This window comes from Mauremys mutica, chromosome 16, assembly GCF_020497125.1.
Source record: "Mauremys mutica isolate MM-2020 ecotype Southern chromosome 16, ASM2049712v1, whole genome shotgun sequence".
NCBI lineage: Eukaryota > Metazoa > Chordata > Testudines > Geoemydidae > Mauremys > Mauremys mutica.
In genome coordinates this window covers 24,989,247-25,014,645 of record NC_059087.1, presented here as the reverse complement: position 1 = coordinate 25,014,645, position 25,399 = coordinate 24,989,247, and the positions used below count along the sequence as shown (strand labels likewise).

General features: G+C 46.2%; 2 protein-coding genes across 4 annotated transcripts in view; one reads left to right on the top strand and one right to left on the bottom strand.

The window, feature by feature from the left end:
• Positions 1–17,301, top strand: part of RNFT2 (ring finger protein, transmembrane 2) — a 58,978-nt gene extending 41,677 nt beyond the window's left edge. The window contains exon 12 of the mRNA XM_044989478.1: positions 17,234–17,301. The gene's annotated coding sequence lies outside the window, so the exon portion shown is untranslated. The remainder of the gene's footprint in view (positions 1–17,233) is intronic.
• HRK (harakiri, BCL2 interacting protein) lies at positions 1,224–22,844 on the bottom strand. 3 transcript variants are annotated; one of them, XR_006573813.1, is made up of 3 exons: positions 12,714–12,774; positions 11,054–11,178; positions 1,224–5,057 (listed from the first exon to the last, which is right to left on the bottom strand). XR_006573813.1 is itself a non-coding variant. In XM_044989482.1 (2 exons), the coding sequence occupies exon 1, from the start codon at positions 22,842–22,844 to the stop codon at positions 22,581–22,583; it is 264 nt and encodes an 87-aa protein (XP_044845417.1). In that variant the 3' UTR covers positions 1,224–5,057; positions 22,534–22,580. The 3 variants fall into 3 exon arrangements, 1 of the variants encoding a protein (XP_044845417.1); XM_044989482.1 differs by lacking the exons at positions 11,054–11,178; positions 12,714–12,774 and adding an exon at positions 22,534–22,844; XR_006573814.1 differs by lacking the exon at positions 11,054–11,178.
• Positions 22,845–25,399: the final 2,555 nt, after the last annotated feature.

The window sequence follows — 25,399 nt, the reverse complement described above, 5'->3', positions numbered from 1 at the left end:
GCAGGGATGGTGTCCGTAGCCTCTGCTTGCCAGAAGCTGGGAAAGGGCGACGGGATGGATCACTTGATTATTACCTGTTCTGTTCATTCTCTCTGGAGCACCTGGCATTGGCCACGGTTGGTAGACAGGATACTGGGCTAGATGGACCTTTGGTCTAACCCAGTATGGCCGTTCTTATGTTCTTAAGTCACCCATTGTTCATGCTTTAAGTAGGTTTTGACTTTGATTAACATGGTCATAATCAATCATGCCAGTGTTTTCAAAGCTTCTGTCCCATGAGATGAACAAGATGAACATGATGAACCACATACAGCAGCTTGTATAGATGAGGCTGAACCACAGAGTTTGCCTCCAGAATTAAACTTGTCCAAAATGTAGAGGGATGTGAATGTGGGAATATGTTACAGAGGTAGGGTCTAGCTGCGAAGTGTGGCTCTGTACCCAAAATTCCACAAGGTTTGGTGTGTTTGGATCCAGGGGTTTGGTTTGGAGCTGTCCCTAGTTCTGTTACATTTAACTCCAGGCTTATTTTAAAGGAATAATTATCCTCTCTAAGCTGTTCATAAAGAAATCTGGAAAAAAATAAAGCTGGGCCTGGCAACATGGGACCTAGTCCCATTATCAACACTCTTTTTCTACAAGGGAAATTGGCTTCTCAAGAGAAGGGTTTCCTGCTGCCTCACTTCTCTGTTCTCCACCTGCTCCCATAGGGAAATGCTTCTTTCTTTATCTCCTAGGTTTATGATATGAGGAATATGGCTGTAGCAGCACTTAGTCAAGTGTTTTCCTGTTGTAAAAGAACAGAGAAAGTGCCTAAGTCTAAGGCCCACTCTACGCAATGGAAGTGCACCTACTTAACTAAATCTGTTTCTAAATCAATGTAGTTAAATAGCTGCTACCCTCTTTCTGGAAACTCTAAAATGGACTTGAGGGTCTTCTATTTAGTTTAGGTTGGTAACAAACCACGTTAAGTTTTTTAAACTGTTCGAAGTGTCCACCTAGGGGAGCTGCACTGATTTAACTACATTGATTTAGGGAAGGATTTAGTTAAATTGGTGCAATTTCAATGTGTACACAAGCGGTCAGTGGATCAATTAAGCCTCATCAGCACAAAACCATGTATTTGGGTGACTTGCTCTGCCTCCAAATGGCAACACTTGTTCTAGACACACAAATGTTGGCGTGCGTGTATATCCTTGTAATATAGAAGGGGTAAAATGGCTTCCACACCTTCCCTTTTAGCTGGTGAAAATCATTCCAAGAAAGAGAGTAGAAATCTAGAAACACTAGATCAGATTCAACCCTGGGTATGACCCCATTGACTCCAAGTCGAAGGACTTACACCAGGAATAAATTTGGCCTAGTGATGGGGGGGATGAGGGGGCAGTATTTATCCTATTCTTAGCTGCATTTCTAACTTGAAATGTGCAGTTCCAATATGCGATGGGATCTAGCTCATGCGAGTGCGGCTTTAAAAATTAATAAAGACTTTCTTCACAGTCACATTATGCAGCATTCCATACAGACTATGATCTCATAACCTCCTTCCCTGGCTTGCGCACACACTGTCTGCTGAAACCTAAGATGAGGTCTTTTTTTCATTTAGAGAGCACTCCCGCTCTTCACAGAGGCTCCACTGCAGAGCTAATCAAAATCAATGGCTTCTTGGCTGCTGCGAAAAGGAGAGAAGAGGGAGGGACTGTGTAGGCTTCCTTCACATTAGGAAAGTACAATCCCACCCCCCACCATCTTGCACAGGCCTTGTAATGAACAAGAATAATGGTGGGGAGTACACAACATGTATTAGTTTCCAAATACAAATATCAACTGGAGTTGAATCTGTTTGTTTGTTTTTTTAAAAAAAAGCATAAAAACACTCCTTGTCAAAAGATGGAGGCATTCAAGTATAGTCATTTATACCAGAAAATGTAAGGCTTAGACAAATACACACCCTCTAGTAAATCACTGAATTTATATACAGAGAATGTTGGCTGTAAAGCTTCTGCCAAGAGACTTCTCTAGCAAAGTTTCCTTGACTCAGCTGTTGGATTAAGTCTCCGTAAACCTAATATTCCATTCACACAAAACATCTGATTTAAGCCTACAAAAGCCAGGCAAGTCAGAGTTGAAGTGGAATTCCTGTGCCAAATTCTGTTCTCATGTAAACCTGTGAAATGCTGTTGATATGGTTGTAGCTTTCCTGGGCATAACATGTCCTTTTGTATTCTTGGGAACAGCTGAAGAGGTCTCTGTCCCTCTTCTCCCCACCCCCTATCCCCATCCTCGGCCGGGTCCTCCTCCAGAGAATCCTTCCTGGATTTTACATTGAGCCCTGTCTGTACTAAGGGACTTCACAGGTTTGGTCAGTGCTGTGTGCCTCATTGTTGAGTCTCGGCACCTTGATTGAAGCAGCTCCCACTGACCAGGGACACAACACTGAGAGCAGAACCTGTCCCTCATACCCTTAAACTGTCTCACCGTGTCACAGGATTGTGGCTTATCCGTGACTGGGTTATGAAAGCCCTAGATGGGGAGAAGCCACAAAAGGTCTTGGAGCTGCAGACCGAGGTAGCCCATGGATCATAATATAGTTAGCAAACGATAATGCGAACTACACACGCTTAAAGGGAAGGGGACCAATACCTCCCTCAACTGGGAAGTCATTGACTGTTTAGAGGCAGGAAGCCGATAATTTAGAAAGGGGAGGACACTCCATGGGAGGGGAGGTCCCCGCCTGTCCTGTACAAATAAACATAAACCAGATCATTTGCCACATGAGGTGGCCTTGTCTCCTAGCCGTCTCTGTACAGGATTCCTGTCTGTATAGGATATCATGCTAAAATATCTAATTTAATTTCCTTTGTGATTTATTTTCTTAAATGTATATGGTTTTCTTAAAGAGTCAGCCTGATCCAGCGGAGTGCTGAGCACCCACAACACTTGCTGAAATCAGCAGGCCTAAGGCTGCTCCCATTGAAGTCAACAGCAAAACTTCCATTTACTTCAGTAGGAGTGAGATAGGGCCCAAGGGGAGCTAACAGTGTTCAGCACCAGGCCCCAAATGTGGTACGGAAGAGACAGGTCCATTCGTAGCCATGTCCCGTCCAAATCTCCTCAACAGAGGAGCTGTGTCATTCTTCACTCACTGTATGTCATAATTTGAGCTGGGAAAAAATTATTCTTTACACCCTTTTCCCTGTTCATCAATTGTTCAAGAACCAGTAATTCCCACACACATGTGCCGGTGTGCCTGAAAATTGATGAATGTTACAGCCTAGAGACTGTATCAAAACTCTTCTCTGCAAGTATCCAAAATTCAAGCAGTTCTGATTGGATGTAAAGATCACATGGTACATTTCTGTTCTATGGTGGGATGAAAGTACAGGAAGATATTCAAAGCCTCGAAGAGGAGGTCTGTGCCCAATTCCCATTGGAAGTCAATGGAAGTTGTGCATCTGACATCCCTTTGTGCCATTTGTAATCTCCACCATAATTAGTAAAAAATCAATCTTTGGGTGCAAACACCCCAGTGACTTTCTGTGAGCATTCTGCAATATTTGTTTAATGTCCTGTTCTGGTGAGCATTTGTTTGTTTGTAAATGTGAACGCATTTCCATGCAAATATTTTTTGCCAGGTCTAGTCTTGTTCCTGGTGCCATGTGTGCCTATTAACAACAGTAATGCACAATGTTATCTCACATGAGTTTACATTCAGTGATGTTTTGTGTGTTTGATTCTTCTTTGTGCTGATCATCCAGCATAACATCTCTGAAATAACAGAATGCACTTGTTTAATATGGATGTATCGGACCCAGTCTTTTAAAAATATTTAGTGAGAACAATGACCAGTCAGATCAGACTTGGTTGCTAAACTTCCAGCCCAGAGCCATTTTTATCACTGTTTTTATGAGACTTCTGAAATTAATGGTTTACAAAGGAACCTCAGCTGATGCTGTACTAGTAGGAATGGCTGTTATTGCCCCGTGGCCTTAGAAACTGCTCTGAGGATTTTGTAGCTCTTTAAACCCCTATGGTTTCAGAGAGTAGAAAGGACTTAGGCATGCATCCCTACCAGCTCCCCACCACAAAGCTCTAACATAGCTGATTATTGGGCCAAATCCTTCCACCTTTTTTGAATATCTAGGGCTGAAAAGAATCTCCTGTTCTGCACAACTGCTATCATATCACGTGGTACATTCCAGCAAAGCAAGAGATGAGCTGCCCCAAAATGAGTTGTTTTATAAAGTTCAGGGTTAGATTGGCTGGTGTGTTTTGTTTGCTTGCTTGCTAATTTATTTACAGGTAGAACGAAAGGAAAATAGCACCTTCTCAACCTAGTTTTTGTGTATAAATATTAATAACCAAAATATATTTCTCCCAGGCTCATGTTTCAGAACATCATCCTGGTAAAACTGTAGCACCACAAAGAGACAGTTTAGCCCTAGACAAACATTAAATGTAGCACCCGAGAAAGTACAGTGGTAAGAAAAGCATATCTCGCCTGATGTCATAGAGCTTAATATATATACACACACAAACTGTCTCTTGTCAAAACTGCTCAACACCCCTTTCCCACACCTCCCAAGACAAGCCGATGCCTATTTGCAGCAAATGCACTATCCGCAGGTATTATTTAGCCCTGGGTTTGCAAGTGATTGTTCACACTTCTGCATTTAAAGGGGCAGATGTGTGCCATACCATAGACAATGCCTGGTGAGGAAAGTGTTAGCACTACAGCAAGGACATCACTAATCTTTTGACTCAAACTGCAGGAGCACAAGCGCTCAGACCACAGTTATCTAAAAGGAATGTTGCTTACGTTCTCAACAAGGCATGCATGTATTAACGTATGCTCTCTATATAAGCATGTATGTGTCTCTGTTTTGCTGCTGGGCACTTGAACAGCTCCTTCAGTACAAATCTTCTTTCACGTTGCTCCAGCCTCTTTCATCCTCCTCCTCTTCTTTCTCCATTCATCACAGCTGCTGCTCAGACTCTGTACTCCCTGCAGGAAAAGGGGAAATGATTTTCTCCAAGGGTGCAGGGTTTTCTCCAGCCTGAGAAAGCAAAATAATTTGTTTTTAATGATATGGATGCAATGGTTACAATAAAAGTATCTTCTAAATGTATGCATAAACCTTCCTGTTGATGCAAGAATTTACTGACTGGGAGGTGTATGTAATTTATGGGGAAGAGAGCTTTGTGGTTAAATCACAGGAGAACAAGAGATCTGGCTTTTATTCACAGTGCTACCACAAATCCTATGTGGCTTTAATTTTGGGTGTCCCAGTCTTCTTGGGTATCCAGCTTCAGATGAGTTAAATGTTAACTTTTAGAGAAACAACTAACTGTTACAGGAAGGCACCATGGTCTATTGATAATTGCAGGGAACTGGAAGCACTCGTGGGGTCTAGTCCTGTTCTGCCACTGATTTGACTTGCAGCCTTGGGCAAATCACTTAATGCCTCCGTGTTTCACGTTCATCTGTAACACCAGGGCAGTAATAACTTACCTGCCTCAAAGATATCTTAATATTTGTAAAGTGCTTCGGGTTAGGGTTTCATCCTCAGATGAAAGGTGCCGTATCAGTGCAAATGACTGGTAGTGTTGTCCCAGGGCACATGTGCTCATTGATACAGGCATTTGCAGGTGTAAATCCCAGTTCTCAAGAGCAGATTATGGAAAATCTCTTAAAATAAAGAGTTTCTATGTCATATTTGCATCTCCAGTCTTTCAGTTGGCCCCTGAGAGGGAGTGAAATTCACCCCTGAGCAGAGAGCCAGCACAAGGTCTACACACTTTTTAAGTCACATTAATACCCATTATGGGGCTTTTAAGGGACTTCAGAGGTTCATAGCTCTCAGATCCCAGAGGGATGGGTGACCTCATAAAAACCTCAATAGAGAAATCTGTGCTGGCCCTCTGTATCAGATGAGTTTCACACAGAGTGAGCAGTAAAATATCCAACTGTGTCAACTATGAGAGAATGATTGGGGTTGACAGCTGGTTATGGGGCAGATTCTGGTCTACGTTACACTAATGTAAATCCAGAGTAACTCCATTGGCTTCAGTACCGTTAGAGAGAGCGAGAGGGAGTGTGTGTGTGAGTGAGAGAGAGAGATCAAAATCTGACCCTAGATCTTTTCCATTAAGGAAACTGGTCAAATTCTCATGCTGCAAATGACTGCTGAGTAACTCCTGAACGCATGCTCTGTTTCACCAACTAGTGATTGTTCTGTTTCTGTGTAAACACACCAATTTCCACAGAGTCTCAGAGGTCCCAGTCTACATGGAACTTCAGCAATTACTCCCCTGTCTGCCCCTCCCCATCCATAGCTCCCGCTGTCCGACTCAAGTGTCTAGCCCAGGGGTCGGCAGCCTTTCGGAAGTGCTGGGCCGAGTCTTCATTTATTCACTCTGATTTAAGGTTCCGCGTGCCAGTCACACATTTTAACGTTTTTAGAAGGTCTCTTTCTATAAGTCTATAATATATAACTAAACTATTGTTGTATGTAAAGTAAATAAGGTTTTTAAAATGTTTAAGAAGCTTCATTTAAAATTAAATTAAAATGCAGCGCCCCCTGGACTGGGGGTCAGGACCTGGGCAGTGTGAGTGCCACTGAAAATCAGCTCACGTGCCGCCTTCGGCACCCGTGCCATAGGTTGCCTACCCCTGGTCTAAAGCAACTGTGAACAAAGCTAGAAGGACTAAGTCCAAATTGACTCAACCAGGACTGAAACACCTGTCAAATGGTTAGGCCACCCACAGAAAGCAATGCAAGGTGCCTGACCTATGATACCTGCGTGTTCATGCACACACACAGACATGTCTGAACCTTCACCTTTTTTGCAGATCTGCTTATGCTGTAGCAACTTTTTTCTGGTGGGGAAAAGGGGGACAGGTGTTTAGTGCTCAAGAGAATGGGAGCATGATAATACTGGCTTAGGGTATGTCTACACTGCAGTTACACACCCAAGGCTGGCCCGGGCCAGCTGATTCAGGCTAAAGGGCTCTTGCTAAGGGCTTGTTTAATTGCAGTGTAGACTTTGGGCTCAGATTCAGCCCAAACTCTGGGCCCCTCCCACCTCACTGGGTCCTAGAGCCGGGCCTCCAGCCTGAGCCTGCACATCTACACCACAATTAAACAGCTCCTTAGCCTGAGCCCCACGAGTCCGAGTCAGCTAGCACGGTTTTTAATTGCCATGTAGACATACCATCAGAGTCAAAACATGCCAGAGCACAGCTGTCAACACACCGCTCGCTTCAGTGCTTTTGACCTTGTGAGTGACACAACCGTTACTCCAGCCTTGGGCTCCTACACATGCTGCCAATGCACCTCAGCCCTGGTTTGTAGAACTCCTGTCAATGTGATTTGTAGGCGTCTGCTGAGCAAAGCCTAGCCCTGGTGCAGTGGCTTTTCGCGTGTGTGCGAACAATCACCCTGGATTAGCCTGAGACCACCTTGGCCACTTGCACCGTGATCTAAAACACATTCGAACCCAAGTCTTCAGAAGTCAAAGGGTGCACTTCCTAGGGGTGAGAGGAAAAATCTCAGAGGGGATGAGATTCAGAGAAGTCTATGTGGAATTAAATAAACTGAAGTGGGATCTTTGCCTGAGTAAAAGCCAAATAAGGGTGTTAGGATTTTACTGAAGTTTTACAAAAGGTCTTTACTTGTGTGACTGTAGCACCTAGAGACCACAGCCAAGGATCATGGCCCCACTAAGCTAGATGCTGTACAAACACATAGCACGAGACAGCCCATCTCCTGAAGATGTTGTTAGGGTGACCAGATGTCCCAATTGTATAGGGACAGTCCTGATTTTTGGGTCTTTTTCTTATATAGGCTCCTATTAGCCCCCACCCTCTGTCCCAATTTTTCACATTTGCTGTCTGGTCATCCTATGTTACATTCTATAAACATTTTTTCTCTCTTTCCCCTAAACCAGCAGAAAACATTCACAAAGTTTTAAAAGTTTCACAAAGTTTATTAAGCTCCAAGGGAGAAGTTTACCCCTGTGCAGACAAAGAACCAGCACGATGTTTGTTTATCACATAAGCCCTGTTTTGAGGGCTTAAGTGCAACTTAAGTTTTGCATAGGCTTCTTGCTGGCTCTCTGCATAGGGATGAATTTCACCCAAAGAGTTAAGGAGAGCCCCAGAATCCTGGCCTAAATCCCATCTCTCAATAAAACAACTTTGAATATCGAAGGCTCTGTTAAAGCCATTACTGGGTGCATATTGGCTGCATTGCCAGTATCTGACTCATTAATGGAATACGCTTTGAGCCAAATTCTGATCTCATTTACAGCACTGTAAATACAAGGCAACTCAAATTGACTTCAGTGGAGTTACTCCAATTTTGCCACAATAGCACTTAGCAGATTGGAATTTAGACCTTTGAGAATGAAAGGGGCTGTATAAAGCCAAACTCCACCCCATATGTAATACTAGGGTAGTTACCAGGAGGGAATGCCAGCATGTCCTCTCTGTAGAGCTGGTCAAAAAATGTTCATAGCACATTTTTTTAAAATGAAAAATGGGTTTTTTTTATCAAAACTTGAAATTTTCCTGAGACAATTTCCATTTTTGTCAAATGTTTTCAGGTTTTTATTGGAAAATCAAAATTTTCTTGGGTTTCCAAAAACTGAAATATCTTTAGTTTTCAACAAAACCCCTCAAAATTGTATGAAAAAAATATGGAAATTAAAAATTGTCATTTCCTTTGATATTTTTCATGGAAACTAAAATGCATTTTGACTTGTACCTCCCTGTCTAGCCACTTACGGATGCTCACGTTCTGTTCAGAACCTAGAATCATAGAAATGTAGGGACAGAAGTGACCTCAAGAAGCCATCAAGTCCAGCCCCCTGCAGTGAGGCAGGACCGAGTAAACCTAGACCATCCCTGACAGGTGTTTGTCCAACATATTTTTAAAACCCTCAATGACAGAGATTCCACAACCTCCCTTGGAAGCCTGTTCCAGAGTTTAACTACCCTTCTAGTTAGAAAGTGTTTCCTAATGTCTAACTTAAATCTCCCTTGCTGCAGATTAAGCCCATTACTTCTCCATGTCCACTGTAGATAGGACAACAATTGATCACCGTCCTCTTTATAACAGCTCTTAACTTAGTTGAAGAATGTTATCAGATCCTGCCTCAGCCTTCTTTTCTGCAGACTAAACATGCCCCGTTTTTTTAACCTTTCCTCATAGGTCAGCTTTTCTAAACCTTTTCTCATTTTTGTTGCTCTCCTCTGCAAACTCTAGTTTGTCCAATCTTTTCTAAAGTGTAGTGCCCAGAACTGGACACAATACTCCAGCTGAGGCCACATCAGTGCTAAGTGGAGTGGAACAATTTGCAATTTACCTTCCATGTCTTACATACAATGGTCCTATTAATTATTAGCCTTTTCCCCTAGCTGTATCACATTGTTGACATTCAATCTGTGATCCACTCTAACCCCCAAAGCCTTTTCAGTAGTAGTACCAGCTAGCCAATTATTCCACATTTTGTAGTTATGCATTTGATTTTTCCTTCCTAGTGAAGTAATTTGCACTTGTCTTTATTGAATTTTATCTTGTTGAGTTCAGACCAATTCTCCAATTTGTCAAGGTCCTTTGGAATTATAATCCTGTGCTCCAAAGTGCTTGCAACACCTCCCAGTTTGATGTCATCCTTTAACTTTATAAGTATACTCTCCACTCCATTATCCAAGTCATTAATGAAAATATTGTACTGGACCAGGACTGACCCCTTCAGGACCCCACTAGATACGCCCTCCCAGTTTGACAATGAATCATTGATAACTACTCTTTCAGCCATCTGTGCACCAACCTTATAGTAATTTCATCTAGACTGCATGTCCGTAGTTTGCTTATGAGACTGTCATGTGGGACTGTGTCAAAAGCCTTACTAAAGTCAAGATATATCACATCTACCACTTTCCCCACATACGCTAGGCCAGTAACCCTGTCGAAGAAGGAAATTAGGTTGGTTTGGCATGATTTGTTCTTGACAAATCCATGCTGGCTATTCCTTATAACCCGATTATCCTTTAGATGCTTACAAACTGATTGTTTAATAAGTTGTTCCAGTATCTTTCCAGGTATCAAGTAAAGCAGACTGGCTTATAATTCCCTGGGTCCTCTTTGTTCCCCTTTTTAAAGCTAGGTACTATGTTTGGCCTTTTCCAGTCCTCTGGGACCTCAGATGTCCTCCATGAGTTCTTGAAGATAATTGCTAACGGTTCTGAGATTGCCTCAGCTAGTTCCTTAAGTACACTAGGATGAATTTCATCAGGCCCTGCCAACTTGAATACATCTAATTTATCTAAACATTCTTTGACTTGTTCTTTCCCATTCTAGCTTATATTCCTTCCTCCTTGTTGTTAATATTGTGTAGAGTATTTGGAAACCATTAACCTTTTTAATGAGGGCTGAAACAAAATAGACATTAAACACCTCAGCCTTCTTGATATCATCAGTTATTAGCTCTCCTTCCCCACTCAGTAGACGACCTTTACTTTCCTTCATCTTTCTCTTGCTCCTAATGTATTTGAGGAACCTCTTCTCATTGCCTTTTATGTCCCTTGGTAGGCGTAACTCATTTTGTGCCTTAGCCTTTCTGATTTTGTCCCTGCTTGTGCTATTCTTTTGTACTCCTTAGCAATTCATCCATGTTTCCACTTTTTTGTAGGATTCCTTTTTGATTTTCAGATCATTGAATTGGCCCCCTTTAATTTCACATGATAAACAAGAGAGCCAAAGACACAATGAAAAGCATTTAAACTGAGATTTTCAAAGCTAGTGAGATTTTCAAAGGTAGTGGACTGGACAGTTAATTCCTATTGATTTTAATAGGATTTGGGCATCCAAACCCCTAGTCGGCTTTGAAAATCTCACTCATAAATCCTTCAGTCCTATCCACAGCATTACTCCACTCTGAGCATTGCTTGGCTAGATGGCCTTTCCACCAGATAGGAAAATTACTCTGCTGAAGAAGCTAGCCTCATAGTAAAGGGATTCAATCGCTCAGGGAGGACGTCACTCACCCTTATTCAGCACTTCTTTGGCTTGTCTTTATTCAGAGACATGGAATCAAGCCAGAGCTGGGTACTCATTTCTAGTACTGATGAAGTCACGGAAGAAGCTGGCTCTTTACTTATCTTGTAAAGCACTGCATAAATGGAGTACAATTCACTGCTAACACGGAATTACACCTGCTTACACCAATGATTAATTTTGCATATAGTCAGTCCTTAATACAGAAAATCATAATTATAAATAATTCATGTCAAGGGAAAATATTGGGGCAGTTGGATTGTCTGGGGAAAGGACATTGACAGGCAGAATGATGCAGAATACCTGGGATTCCAGCCTGATGCAGCAGTGAGCTAGTGCGAAACCAAAGGCCTTACTGAGCCCTGGCATAAGTGAGTGAGACTTCCATTGAGTTCCGGGGGAGATGCATCCACTTGCATCAGGGCTTTTTGAATTTGCTTGTGCTGGAGGTGAAAGGGATATTTGGGAAAGGAAGATCAAGGAGTAGGTTTGAGGGTGATGGCAACAGGAAAGAAGTGTTGATCCACTGGAGAGAGGCTCAGAGGAACAGCCAATTTGAGAGGTTTGGAGATGGCAAGATCAAGGAGGCCAGAGGCCAAAGAGGAAAGTTGTTGGGGTGACTCTGAAGTTCCAGAAGATATGGGTCCTCTTTAGCCTTAATCCACCCCTAGAAAGAGGCACTTCATGGCTGCTGTTTCTCTTTAACAATAATATGCTTCTTTGCTACTGGCTTATTAGGAGTTTAGTGATGAGGATTTTCTCTTGTGCAGGTTTAGCAGCGGGGGGCTTTGGGGTTTATGAATGGGGAGCATAAGATAGAGGATTTCTCCATCCTTAGTTTTTCAGGAAAATAAGCAGCAAAGGTTTTTTCCTAGGGTCAGACTCAGGAAAGCACACAGAATACACGGGATGTAACAGGTTGAATATTCGGTTTGTTGTTCATGATACAAAACTGTAGCCTACTGCTGCGTCAGCCAGCTTCATCCCATAACTGCAGTTCCGCCTCTGGTCCTTACTCTTTTTTGGACTTCTGCACAGCTCAGTGTGAGATCTCCAAAAATCCTATCAACTCCATTTTAATACAGCTAATTAACTACACTGAGACGTTTGACAGAGCAGCTCTGCGTGAACCTAGCAGCAGACAGTGGGGGAAATTATTGGCAACACAATGAGCACAGAACCAGGCTGGTGTTGCTGGCAGGAAGAGAGAGGGTTTAATTTAATACACTGCCACTTCTAGACTAATAGAGCAAAATACAAATGACACTGCATGCCAAATTGGCACATGCTAACTACACTTCATGCCGTGGCTGGGTGTTGAAAGGTGATGTCAGATTATATATTACAAGGCTGCCACTTTCAGAGCACTTTTCATCCAAAGATCCCAAAGTGTGCAACAGACATTACAAACTGGTTCCACCCCTTGGGCCCAGCCCTGCTTCCATTGAGGCTACATGGGCCGAGATTTTTAGAAGTATTTAGATATTGCTCCGCTCAGTGCTGCAAGGCCTAAGCAATTTAGATGGCTAAGTGCCACTTTCAGAAGTGACTTAGGCCTGGTCTACACTGGGGGGGAGGGATCAATCTAAGTTACTCAACTTCAGCTACATGAATAACGTAGCTGAAGTCGACGTACTTGGACCTACTCACCGTGATGTCTTCACTGCAGTGAGTCAACTGCTGCCGCTCCCCCGTCGACTCTGCTTGCACCTCTCGCGGCGCTGGAGTACAGGAGTCAATGGGAGAACACTCAGGGGTCGATTTATCATGTCTAGGTAATAATTGGAGATATACCAATCTCCTAGAACTGGAAGGGACCTCGAAAGGTCATCGAGTCCAGCCCTCTGCCTTCACTAGCAGGACCAATTTTTGCCCCAGATCCCTAAGTGGCCTCCTCAAGGATTGAACTCACAACCCTGGGTTTAGCAGGCCAATGCTCAAACCACTGAGCTATCTAGATTAGACGTGATAAATTGATCCCCACTGGATCGATCACTGCCCGCCGATCCAGGGGGTAGTGTAGACATACCCTTAGGCACTTAGCATCCCAAGTCCCATTGAGACTTAGGGCCCTAAATGCCTATGCCATTTTTGAACATGGGACATAGATACCTAAATCACGTAAGCCTTGCAATGCTGAGTGAGCCAATGCCAAAATACCCTTTAAAACCTGATTCCTGGGAGAAGTGGGAGCAGGCCACCAACACAGAGAGATCATTTCCTAGTCTAAACTGCTGTATAAAGTTGCTGTGCATTATTAAACAGCTATCTTGTTCCACTATAGGGATAGCTGCCTATCATAGGATATAGATAGATACACGTCCATATACCGTACTTACTAGTGGAGAGAGAGAGAGAGAGAGAGATGGTGAAGAATACTATGCCCATTTGAAACTCCAGGGGGAATTTAGAGAGGCAATAAGCAATTAGCCAAGCTGGAATTTGCCCTTGTTCTGACTACTGTTCCACTTCTCTAACCACTAGACCATAAGACTAATACTGACTCAGCCAGGGATTGGGCTGAGCAGTATTAAGTGGTACAAGCTAACTCCCCTATTCTTATTAACTGTGCCATGAAATCCCTAATGGACATGAGTTGTCAGGACCTGAGGTTTACATCTTATTGTATAAGGAGTTTATCACTGAAGAGTTTCTCTGTAGATGTACAGGGCCGATACATATTTTGTTCAAAAACAAACACTCTACAGAGCTTGCAAATTACTGCTCATCACAGATCTCTTCCATTCTAAGTTCTAGAACCATGCTCATCACTGCAACATCATAGAAGCACAGAAATATAGGCCTGGAAGGGACTTTGATAAATCATCTAGTCCAGTCCCCTGCACTAAAGCAGGATGAAGTATTATCTAGGCTGTCCTGGACAGGTGTTTGTCCAACCTGCTCTTATAAACCTCCAATAACAGAGATTCCACAACATTCGTAGGTAATTTGTTTCAGTGCTTAAATACCCTTATAGTTAGGGCATTAATGTCTAACTTAAATCTCCATTGCTGCAATTTAAGCCCACTACTTCTTGTCCTGTCCTGAGCGGTTAAGGAGAACCCCCCTCTTTATAACAACGTTTTACATACTCGAAAACTGTTATGTCCCCCCAAGTCTTCTCTTCTCTAGATTAAACAAACCCATTTTTTTCAATCTTTCCTCATAGGTCATGTTTTCTAGACTTCTAATCATTTTTGTTGCTCTCCTCTGGATTTTCTCCTGTTTTTGTCCACATCTTTCCCAAAGTCTGGAGCCCAGAACTGGACATAATACTCCAGTTGAGGCCTTATCAGTGCTGAGTAGAGTGGAAGAATTACTTCTCGTATCTTGCTGACAACATTCCTGCTAATATGTTGAAGAACTATGTTTGGGTTTTTTGCAACAATATTACATTGTTTACTCATATTTAGTTTGTGATATGCTATAACCCCCGGATGCATTTCCGCAGTACCCTTCCTAGGCATTCATTTCCCATATTGTATTTGTGTAATTGATTATTCCTTTCTACATGGAATACTTTGCATTTGTCCTTATTGAATTTCATCCTATTTATTTCAAGCCATTTCTCCAGTTTGTCAACATCATTTTGAATTCTAATCCTGTCCTCCAAAGCACTTGCAACCCCTCCCAGCTTGGTGTTCTCCGCAAACTTTATAAATGTGCTCTCTATGCCATTATCCAAACCATTTATGAATATATTGAATAGAATCGGACCCAGGACAGATCTCTGCAAGACCCCACTCGATATGCTCTTCCATCTTGACTGTGAAACACTGATAACTACTCTCTGAGTACACTTTTCCAACCAGTTGTGCACCCACCTTGTAGTACGCTTGTCTCTAGTCTATATTTCCATAGTTTGTTCATGAGCAGGGTCATGTGAGGCAGTATCCATGTGGCTTTGAGATATATTTTTTCAGATATTGCATACAGCATAAATTAGTGTGAGCAAAATCCTTTTCAACCAAAACTGAGAGAGAGAAAGAGAAAGAAAGCAAGCAAGCCATGGAAGGTATGACAATAAAAGATGGTATACCAAAAAAAAGGTATAAATTAAACCCTGAAAGTGAGCTGCTGGTGGTATATTTAATTATCCCTGTGTGTGGATGTATTTGTGTCCACAGCTCATCACATGACTTGGAAGCTTACCAGGGGAGTTGGATGGCTCCTCTGTACATGTGGCAGCCAGGAGATTGTATTATTAGCCAGGATGGCCCCCCACATCTGGACTCTCAACATCATCCCTGTTGTTATTTCAAAGCACAAAGAAAAGTCTTTTTTCTAAGACCAGGATTAGTATTTTTGTCCTTGAAGCCAGGGGAGTCATGGATTCAACTGCACCCACTGAAATCATGAAACCACGGGTGGAAAAATACCCAACTGGGGGAGGGAGGGAGGGAGGGAACCGTGTTCGCTCCTTTGCATGAGAACCTCACGTGGCTCCATAGCCAGGCTCTGTGTCACGGTGACGCTGCTCCCAGCCATATCGCTGTGCAATGATGTCAGAATTGTGTGCTGCTATGGAGGCCCAAAGGGCAAAATCTGCCAGAAGGTGCACTGGGGGGTGGAGAGTGGAAGGGGCGATACCCCTGTGTGTCCCAGTCTCCAGGCAGCAGGGATGCAGGGGCAGTATAGTTATAAACTGAGGTTCCCCACTCTTCATTTGGGCAATATGAAGTTTAGGTTAGGTTACTTTACCCATCTCTTTTTTTAACACTACACCACTGTCAGGGCACTGGGCTTATGGCCGGGTCTCTCTCCACTCTGAGTAGCTGGGTCCAGATGTTGAGTGGAACAGCCTCCCCCACTGCATCCCAGCTAGGGTCTGTCTCGCCACGGTGAATAATCAGGACTGGCCCCAGAGCAGCTGCGCGGAGCGGACTGGAACACATATTCCCACCCTCGGGTGCTCTCACTGTGTCATGCTTTCTTTGTATTTATTGTTCTGTTTTGTGTCCTGCTGTGATTACACTAGAGTTTAGTATGGTACACCCATTGAAGCAGGAGGCTATATCCGCCACTGCTTGCATCATACGAGCACTTCGAGTGAGCACAGAACCCCTGTCCTTGTGAGCCTTAAGGAAGTGGAGAGTATAGAGAGGGAATGTGCACAATGAAGATGGAGCTTGCATCCGCTCGACTGAAAATAATACTTTGCATTTCTATAGCATGTTACCTCAGAGAATCTCAAAGCACTTTACAAACAGTTAAGCTTCACAACACCCCATGCGGTAGGTAAGTATCATTAGACCTATTTTATAGGTGGGGCAATTGAGGCCAGGGTCACACAGTAAATCAATGGCAGAGCCTAGTGGGAACAGAACTCAGGTTGCCCAACTAAGCTATGCAAATATTTGCAATTAACTTCAAACTCAGTTGAACTGAGCCTTGGATCTGAGGTTTGGTGGGATTTGTGCACCTCAGCCTGATGAGCTTGGACTGAGCTTTGTTCACACAGCTAAGAGGCTGGTAAATAGTCTCTATGTCCCAGCCAGCGTCACCAGCTCCATCCCTTCCTATAGTTGCATGCTCTACACACTAGCAATTCCAGCATTTCCACACCCTAAGAAAAGAAGCGAGTTCCTACATCTTGTTGAAAAGGCGGGGCGGGGAGGGGGGGAATGAGAGGCCAACATACAGGAGCCAGTTGTAATGTTCCCCTTGGAGGTTTGAGTTTGTTGAGCTCAAACCTACAAGTGAATCTCGGGGAAATTCATTTCCAAAAACTGTGAACCAAACCACACAACTTGGTTCATGAACCTCTTCACAAACTGAACCCTGGAGGAGACAGTATCAGTAGTGGTTAGAGAAGGGGAATGGAAGTAAGGAGGAGAGCTGACTACAATCTCATCCAGCAAGCTTAGCTGCATCCACACACCATCCCAGCACCTCTCTGAGGGACACACTGCCATGGTGTAGAATTTAAAGTTTCAGTTAAAAAAAACATTTTGTAGTCCTGTTTGCCAAGAAAACTTTCTGAATGTGACCTGTCTGAATCTGCAGACAGACAGAATAGCTGTATATCACTCACATAATCGATAATGATATGACACAAACACACACACACAGTGTAAACACACATCTGTCTATCTAAAACCCTACTTTAAAACACTCTAGATGATACAGAGGTCTCCCAAGTAATCACATTTTTATTTATTGTTTTTCAGACACCTAAAAATGTGCCAGGCACCTTGCAAACAAGTAAAGCTATGATTCCTGCCTCAAAAATCAGTCTTGATTTGACATGACACTGCAACCGAGGGTCACAAACAAACAAGGGGATTAGGAGAAAGGAGGGAAAGGACAATAATATTTTCTTCTTCTTTGGCCTTCCCTTCTGCTGTCCTGTGTTGTCATCTCATCCTGTTTTGTCACTAAGGCAAGGCATTGTTTACGGAAGCATTTAACCACATTCGAGTAACTTGAGGTCAGTGGAACTTAAGCACATGCATGTAAGTGCTTTCCTGAATATGGATAGAGTTAAATATTTGCTTAACTGTTGTCCTGAAACAAGGCCTTAACGTATGTCTACACTGCAAAGTTGTCGACAGCACCTTTGTCTCTCACGGGTACTTAAAAAAGCCCCCCGCCCCCCTCTCCTGTGAAAAACAAAAATGTTGCCAACATAAATGGCAGCATGTACGTGGCTTTGTCGGCAGGAGAGCGAAGCTAACGCCGCTCATGGAGCAGGAAGTATTTTGTCGGCAAAAGTGCCGACAAAGTACAGCTTTGTCGCTAAAAGCTGCGTGGTTTAGATAAGCCCTTAGGTTTTAAACGCCGGTGGGCAAGAAGTAAAATTTCCTTTATTGGAATTGTAAAACATCTATCGTATCTATGGTGCTATATAAATAACAATTCTCATACTATTATCTCTGAGTGAGACTAGCGCCAGTCATCTCAATAGGAAGTTAACTCTGAAGAATAATTATGAGGATTTAAATGGCAAAGTTATTGATTGTTTCACTGCTGATAATTTTAGCAGAACCATCCAGAATTTAGGTAGTGCAAACTCACACAAAGCCCAAATCAGGGATTAAGAAACCAGTAGTTTAGCAGGGGGACTGGGAAGAACAGAAACGGGCTTCTTTTGTTTGATGTGGGGAAAAGATCACAACCAAAGAGCAATGTGGTATTAGTAATTTTTTAAAAATAATTAGTTGTGGTTTATTTAATTAAAAAATAACTTATACACTGATGAACATAGGAGTTACAAAAATCAATACCAGCCTGATGAAATTGTAGGGCTAGATTCACACAAGGACTCAGGCGTTGTGACACTGAGCATAGCAACCCCTAACTTTTAGGTGCCTAGAAAATCCCAGGAACCAGGCTAGGATTCACAAAGTCTGAGTGAGGCACCTAGGCTCCCTATGCAATGAATGGTGGGGGGAGGTGCCTGAGACTGCGATCTACAAAAGCTGGCCTACTAGGCGGGGAGCCATGCAAACTAGCCAGTGGGAGATGTCAACAGCCGGGGGCATCCTAAGGCCCGCTCCTCTCAATGAGATAGGTGCCCAAGTCTGGGCTGCAGGGAGGCACCTATCTCTGCTAGCAATTCAGGAACTGGGAACCCTCTCCTGGAGTCCCGTGGATTAGAAGTCTAAGGTGTTTCTTGTGAGAATATGCTAGGTGGGTGCCTAACTCCACACCCAACAAACCAGCCAGAGGAAGAGGAAGCGGTGGTTGTGGTGCCCACTTTATAACTTTCAGCCCAGCGGGTAGAGCCCTCACCTGGGATGTGGGACACCCTGGTTCAATTCCCCACTCTGCCAGAGGGAGAAAGGATTTGAACAGGGGTCTCCCAACTCTCCGAGAGAGCTCTAACCACAGGGCTAAAAGCTGTAAGGGGAGCACCACGACTCCAGCCTCCTCCTCCAGCCAGGTTGGGATTGAGACCCAATCTGGTAGCCAGCCGCTAAGCATGTGAGATAGGTATCTGAACTCCTGTCTTCCCCCAGTTGGTGAATCACTGTAGGGCTTAGGCCGGAGATAAGCATTCGGATGCCTATAGGGAGGCAGCAGTGTGCTTGCTCAGAGGCAGAAACAGGTGCCTAGGGAACTTTTATGGCAAAAAAAATTAGGGGCTGAGTGAGTTTAGGCACCTACAGGGTGGGGCTGGAGCTTGTGACTCACAATGGAGCCTAAAACTGGGACTTAGGCTCCTGAACCCCCAATTTAGGTGCCCAAATCTGGGGTTTAGATGCCTAAGTACCTTTGTGAATCCCACTGGCAGTCGCTCAAGAAATAGATAAACTCAGGTGCTAGGACTGAGAGAGCTTTCTACAGAGCTGGCTTAGTCTACAGGGACAATCCATATATTCTGGAGGGGTGGGGGAGAGAATATGGTTATCACAGAACTCTTCAGTGTGACCAGCTGAGAAAGCAGCTTTCCACTAAATCAGTTTTAGGCCTTTTTCCCAGTGAACACGCAAAAATATTTCTCCTAAGAAAGCATCAGCCTGCCTGGCACTGGGTGGGCATAGGAAGGAGTGGAGGGAAGAAACCAGGCCGCAACTTCCAGGGATTTACAGCCTTGAAAGCTGGTGGGGCTAGGATCTCTTGTGTACTCCGACTGGACAGGGCTCTGGAATCAGGAGACATCCTACACCCATAACCCCAGCCCCAGGTTCCCAGCGGTGGGGGTGAGAGAATAGAATTGTTCTAGAGACCGCCCAGTTCCACTCCAGCCCTGCACGGCCCGAGGAAGCAGGGAACCAGAACTTGCACACGTGCCATTCAGTTAAATCAGAGGGTCTCAAACTGTGGTCCACGGACCATCTCCATTCATGTGCGCACATGGGCGGCTGCACATGAGAGAATGAAGGGCCACCCATTGCTTGCGTGGCTCCACTAATTAGGTGCCTGGACCCTGGAGAAGATGCACATGTAAGGTGAGGTGGTGGCCTTGGGGGGATAGAGGGTAGGTGGGAGGGGGCAGTGGGGTGAGAAGAGGGGCTGGGGGGAATTTGAGACATGCAGGGCTGCGGCGGCCAGAGAAAGAGGCAACTTTCCCCAGCTCGGGGGCTGCTGCAGCAGGGGAGAGAGGGACAGACCCCCCCTCCTTCCCAGCCCAGGGGCTGCCATGGTGGGGGAGAGAGGGATAGACACCCCCTCCTTCCCAGCCATCCACTAGAAAGGTAAGACTTCTAATATTAAAATATGAGTTGTGTGCTTTTATTTGTAGAACAAAAAATCCTTAATTATTATGAAGGTTTTTTATATAACGCTTTTATCCAAAGCACTTTGCAAGAGTTAGCTAAGGGTACAAACAACATTTGGAAAGATCATTAAGTGGTCCGCCGAGACCCTCAGCAATGTTCAAGTGGTCCGTGGAAAAAAAGTTTGAGAACCACTGAGTTAAATCATTCCATGAAAACAAATCCACATGGGCTATTGTGGCTTGGCAGGTAAAGTGATCCTGACGGTGGCCTGCTGGGACTAAACCTGCAGGTTTCAGCCCGCAGACCTACTCTCTGCTAGGAGCAGGCAGCAGCCCAGGTCCCAGCCTGGCTCCAGCTCTGGGCTTGGACAGCCTAGGAGTGAGATGAAGCAGGTGAAGTTTCCTCCCTTGCACAAGGGACACAGACAGCGAGGTACTAAGCTCCTGCAGGGCTCCCTGCCGTTTTGTCGCGGGGACTGTTTGCAGGGGGCTGCCTCCAAGGAACCTGCTCATGCTCCCGTATCTTCAGGGGACTTCATAGGAGACGGGGCCACCCGATAGCCTGGTGTGTGTGTGTGTTGTGTGGCGTGCTTGGCCACAACCCTGGAGCTCCCTCTGTCCCTGATTCTGCTGGATGGACTCTACACAGTCTCTTGGCTCTTAGCTAGGGCGACCAGATATCCCGATTTTATAAGGACAGTCCCGATTTTGGGGTCTTTTTCTTATATAGGCGCCTATTACCCCCCACCCCCCTCCCGATTTTTCACACTTGCTGTCTGGTCACCCTACACTTAGCAGCAGCTCTGCGATACTCCTCACCCTCTTTGGAGGCTGTTGCAAAGACCGTGAAAAACCATGTGTCAAACACCTTGTTTGGCAGAGCAGGTTAAATGAGTGGCACTGTCCCGTGAGCCCACACCCACTTCCGAGGGAGCTCCCCTTTGGTTCCAGGCGTCGGCACCTGCCCTGGAGCGTACAGCGAACATACAACAGCTCACTGCATTGTACGGGGGAGAGAGTGGAAGGCTTCAAGCCGAGGGGTCACCACCGCGTTATAAAAGGGAAGAGAAACTTTCAGACTAATAAACAAAAACAGCAACAAACTGGAAGCGCCAGGGCGTCTCTACAAGCGAGGGCACCACAGCCAGGTTCTGGTGGGAAGCTGGATCCATAAAGAGACCTCGCCGGATCGCAGGTTGCCCCTGGGAACTTTCCCAGGCAAAGAGTTAAAGCCTTTGAAAGAGGAAAGCGTCAGTGGGGGCCCATGTCTGTACGGGGGGGAGATGGGGACTTGGCTGTCCCGGATCGGCGCGTGTTCCGGGGAGACGTGACAGACCCGTCTGGGGATTTGCTCACTACGAGGTTTGCTCTATTGCAAGACAACCTCCCGCCCGCTCCGCTATGCTACAAGGAGCCTGATCAATAACTGATGACACGCACCTGCCTGTCTCCCCCAGTGGGACAACACAGCCCAGGCTGGAGTGTGGCAGTGGAGCAGCTGGAGCCGTCCCCGCCTGCAGAGGCCTGGGTACCCAACTCCATGCCCACCGCCGCCTTCCCGCTCCAGTGTCTACCAGCTGCGATTAACAGCGCAGAACCTGCAGCGGACCAACTCGGCTGGATCCCGCTGCTGGCTGCGGATCAGGCGGACGGTGAGTTTGGCTGCCATGCCAAGGGCTGACAGAGAGCCCCTTGCATCAGCTTCATCAAACGCTGCGCTCCGGATTGCAGCGCACTCGGGACTGCTTCCCAGCCCCCTACCCAGACTGAGAGAGAGAGAGAGAGGGGTGTGTGTGTGTGTGTGTGTGTGTGTGTGTGTGTGTGTGTGTGTGTGTGTGTGTGTGAAAAGTTCCAACCAGATTCTGCCCCGAGGCACGGTGTGGTTTGGGGCCGAGCCTCGCGCCCTATCCGTGCCTCAGTCTCCTCCTCTGTACAATGGGGATAAGGACCCTGCCCCTCTGGTCTCCGCGGCTAGTGCGTTACTCGCTTGGCTCCCCTGCGCTGTCACCCGCCCTGGCACCAGCCCCCCTTTTATAAGTGCCCCCGGGCCAGGCGAAGGGCGCGGGTCTCTCCCGGACTAGACTCCCCCAGCCTGGGGCACCAGCCAGCCCTGCGCTGCGCTGCGGGGCAGACGGGGACGGTGCAGGAGGAGAAGCGGCCGGCAGCGGCTGCAGACTCCAGCCTTTGTCTCTGGAATCACCCCAAGGCTCCCTCCTGCCCCCATAGCTGTTACCGGCCCCGGTTATTCTGCAAAGCGCCCCCCAGCCCGGGGCCGGGTGGCTGATTTCGCGCGAGCTGGGTCCCTACCTGTTGCTCTTCCCGGTTGCTCTCAGCTCCTGCCCGAGCCCTTGTCCCTACCAGCTCCTCTTGCGGATCAGCCAGACCAGCGCGGCCACCTGCGAGGCGGCGCACAGCAGGCACAGGTAGGTGGCCAGGCTTCTCCCGGCCGCAGCCCGCCTGCTGCTCGCCCTGCGCCACGCGGTCCGCTCCTGCAGCTCATCCCCGACCAGCTTCAGGCGGGCCGCCACCAGCTGCGCCCCGGAGAAGCGCGCCCCGCGCCGGGCGGAGCTGCAGGGGCAGGCGGCGGGGGCCCCGCCGTGCAGCGCGCAGGGGCACATGGCTGCGCTGCGCTGCGCTGCGCCCGGCCTGTCCAGCCCAGACCCCGGGAGCGGCCGGCGTGGCGGGAACGTGCGCTGTGCTGTTGTTGTGCCGAGCGCGATTATTAATTAAAGTGTCACATGGTGAGGAGGGGGTTACATCATCCTTCCCCATCGGGGCTGCGGGCAGGAGACAGGAAAGGTAACTTTTAACTCTTGCCGCGCCGCGCAGCCGGCACAAACCCCACTGTCCTGCCTCCAACTTCGGCAGGAGGGACAAGCAAGGCCGTGTGGCGCGCGGGGGTGTCTGATCTCCCCCCCTGGGGGATATTTTATACCCCCGGCTTGGGGTGTTTTATACCCGCTGGCTTGGGGATATTTTATAACGTCCCCCGGGGATATTTTAAACTCCCTGGCTTGGGGATGGTTTATACCCATTTTCTGGAGGCTCCGGGATTTTAAAAGACCCTTCCCGTGACCTGATGTTTATTTCAGATTTCCCTCCCCCCTCCAAGCATTGACTTTGAGCTCAAATACTAGGTTCTCTGCCGCGGCTCCCCTAAAATGTCCCGTTGGGCTGCATTGTTTAGTTCCGGGCTCAGTCTTTATCTGTGCTGGGATGGGGAGGAGACGCACAAAGCCCAGGATTGTGCGGTGCGGATAAAGAGATGCGGAGGTCCTGGGTATGCCCGTGTGTGCCCCTGTTAGACTCAGAATCCACGATGGAAACCAAGACCCGGGTGGAACACTGTGAGCGGGGGGAACAGACTCCTGCTTTAAACAGCAAGCAGGTGAGTTTACACGAAGGAGAAAACGAAGCGTTTCCTTTGTTCTGCTTCTCTTTTGAGAATCAGCTAGAGCGAAAAGCAAAGAAACAAAAACTCTAAATAGTTTCCCCAGAAATTACTGCTCGGGGGCGAGAGGGGATCTTAAGGGCATCCGAGCTCTAGTTAAAAAAGAAACATGAGACGTGAAAATCAGCCACAAATGTTATTATCCTTGATTATGAAGCTTTGAGGGCGGGGGTGTCTCTCGGGACAGGAACTGGGGATCCGGGAGGTGTTTAAAGAAGAGAGAAACCCGGCCCTGTAGCAGGCCAGGTAAACCCTCTGGCACCAAGTCCCACTGGCTTGTGACACTGTGAACAAGTCACTTCTTCAACGCAGCGCGGTTGCTGGGCTCGATCCTTAGAGAGCCCCGGGAAACCTTCCGCTGACCTGGGAGCAGGATCGGGCCCATCCAGGGAGCCTAGAAACAGTTACCGTCTCTGGGGTTTTGTTGTTCTCTCGGGGAGATCGGTGGCCTGCTCCTACCCTAGCTCGCACTCTGGGTATTACCCAAACTCTGGCACCCCGGTTCCCGGGTTCAGCGTTATCCTAATCCGATCTGCCCCAGAAAACAAGCTCTCACTGGATGGCCAGCTCCCTACAGGACCGAGGAAATCTCTGGTTATTCCTGGGCAGCCTTAAAACCGGTGAGTAACTGGGTTCTCTTTTCCCCACTGGATACACTCGATTGGAAAGTGGAACTTTTGTGTTGGTTTTGGTCCCGCTGTAAAATGCAGCTCACGCCTCTTCAGAGACATCTCCTCTCCTCTCCTACTGCCCTGCGAGCAGGGTCCTATTCCCAGGAATAAAATACCAGGGGCTTTCCTTTACATTACCCCAAAGGGAACAATTTCCCCTTCACCTGCCAGTTTGCAAGGGGTTGTCTGAGTGGACGCTAATTGTAACGGGGCTATCCTTGCCCTGTTTTGAAGAATGCCCCTTAATGTAGCTCCAGCCTTTCTGGGGGACTTTTGAAAGAACAAACTGCTCCATTTCCCTGCAGCCTGAGAGCAGCTCCATCCCTGGTGTAAATCTATTGATTTCAGTGGGATTAGGCCAGGGGTGAATTGGTGATCTAGGCTCTGGGCTGTTTCAGATGCAGAAGAATAATTCAAGATCATCTTTAACTAAAATCTCCCCCTTCTATTCTTTAGTAAGAGCACCCTCCTGTTACCGGGGCAGCTTTGTAATCTCAGAGACTGTCCTTGTGCAAACCCTTCATTTGCAACGGTTTGTAACTACAAGACACATTTTCTGTAGGCTGAAACTTGCCAGAAAGTAGCTCTCAACCTGAACATGGGAGCCAGGGTAAGTTCAATTGCTTGTGGGGTTTCTGAGTCAGAGGAGTCCCTCAAAATGAGGGCTTGGAATCCAAACGGCTTCTTCGGGGTTTGTTCATTATCTTTTAATTGGGTTTTGTAAAAAGCATAGAAAGCAGCCTACTGCAAAGAAAAAAGCAGCGAGTAATTGCTTAAGCTGCCAATAGAGCAGAACTAAGCAGCAGCAACTGCAGCTGACCAGTGGGAACAAATGAAGGAAATGTTGGAGTATCCCACTCCATAGAGAGAGAATTGTTGGTACCACACCATCTATACACTCTTTTAACACACAAGGTTTTGCCAACAATTAGTCCTCAGTGAAGATCCATTGTTTTACCAATTTCAACAAATATTATAATTTTGCTAAATTAAAAAAGATTATTTTGCCTTAAAAGTAAAAGGTTAATTTGAAATCGATCCAGAGTCAGAT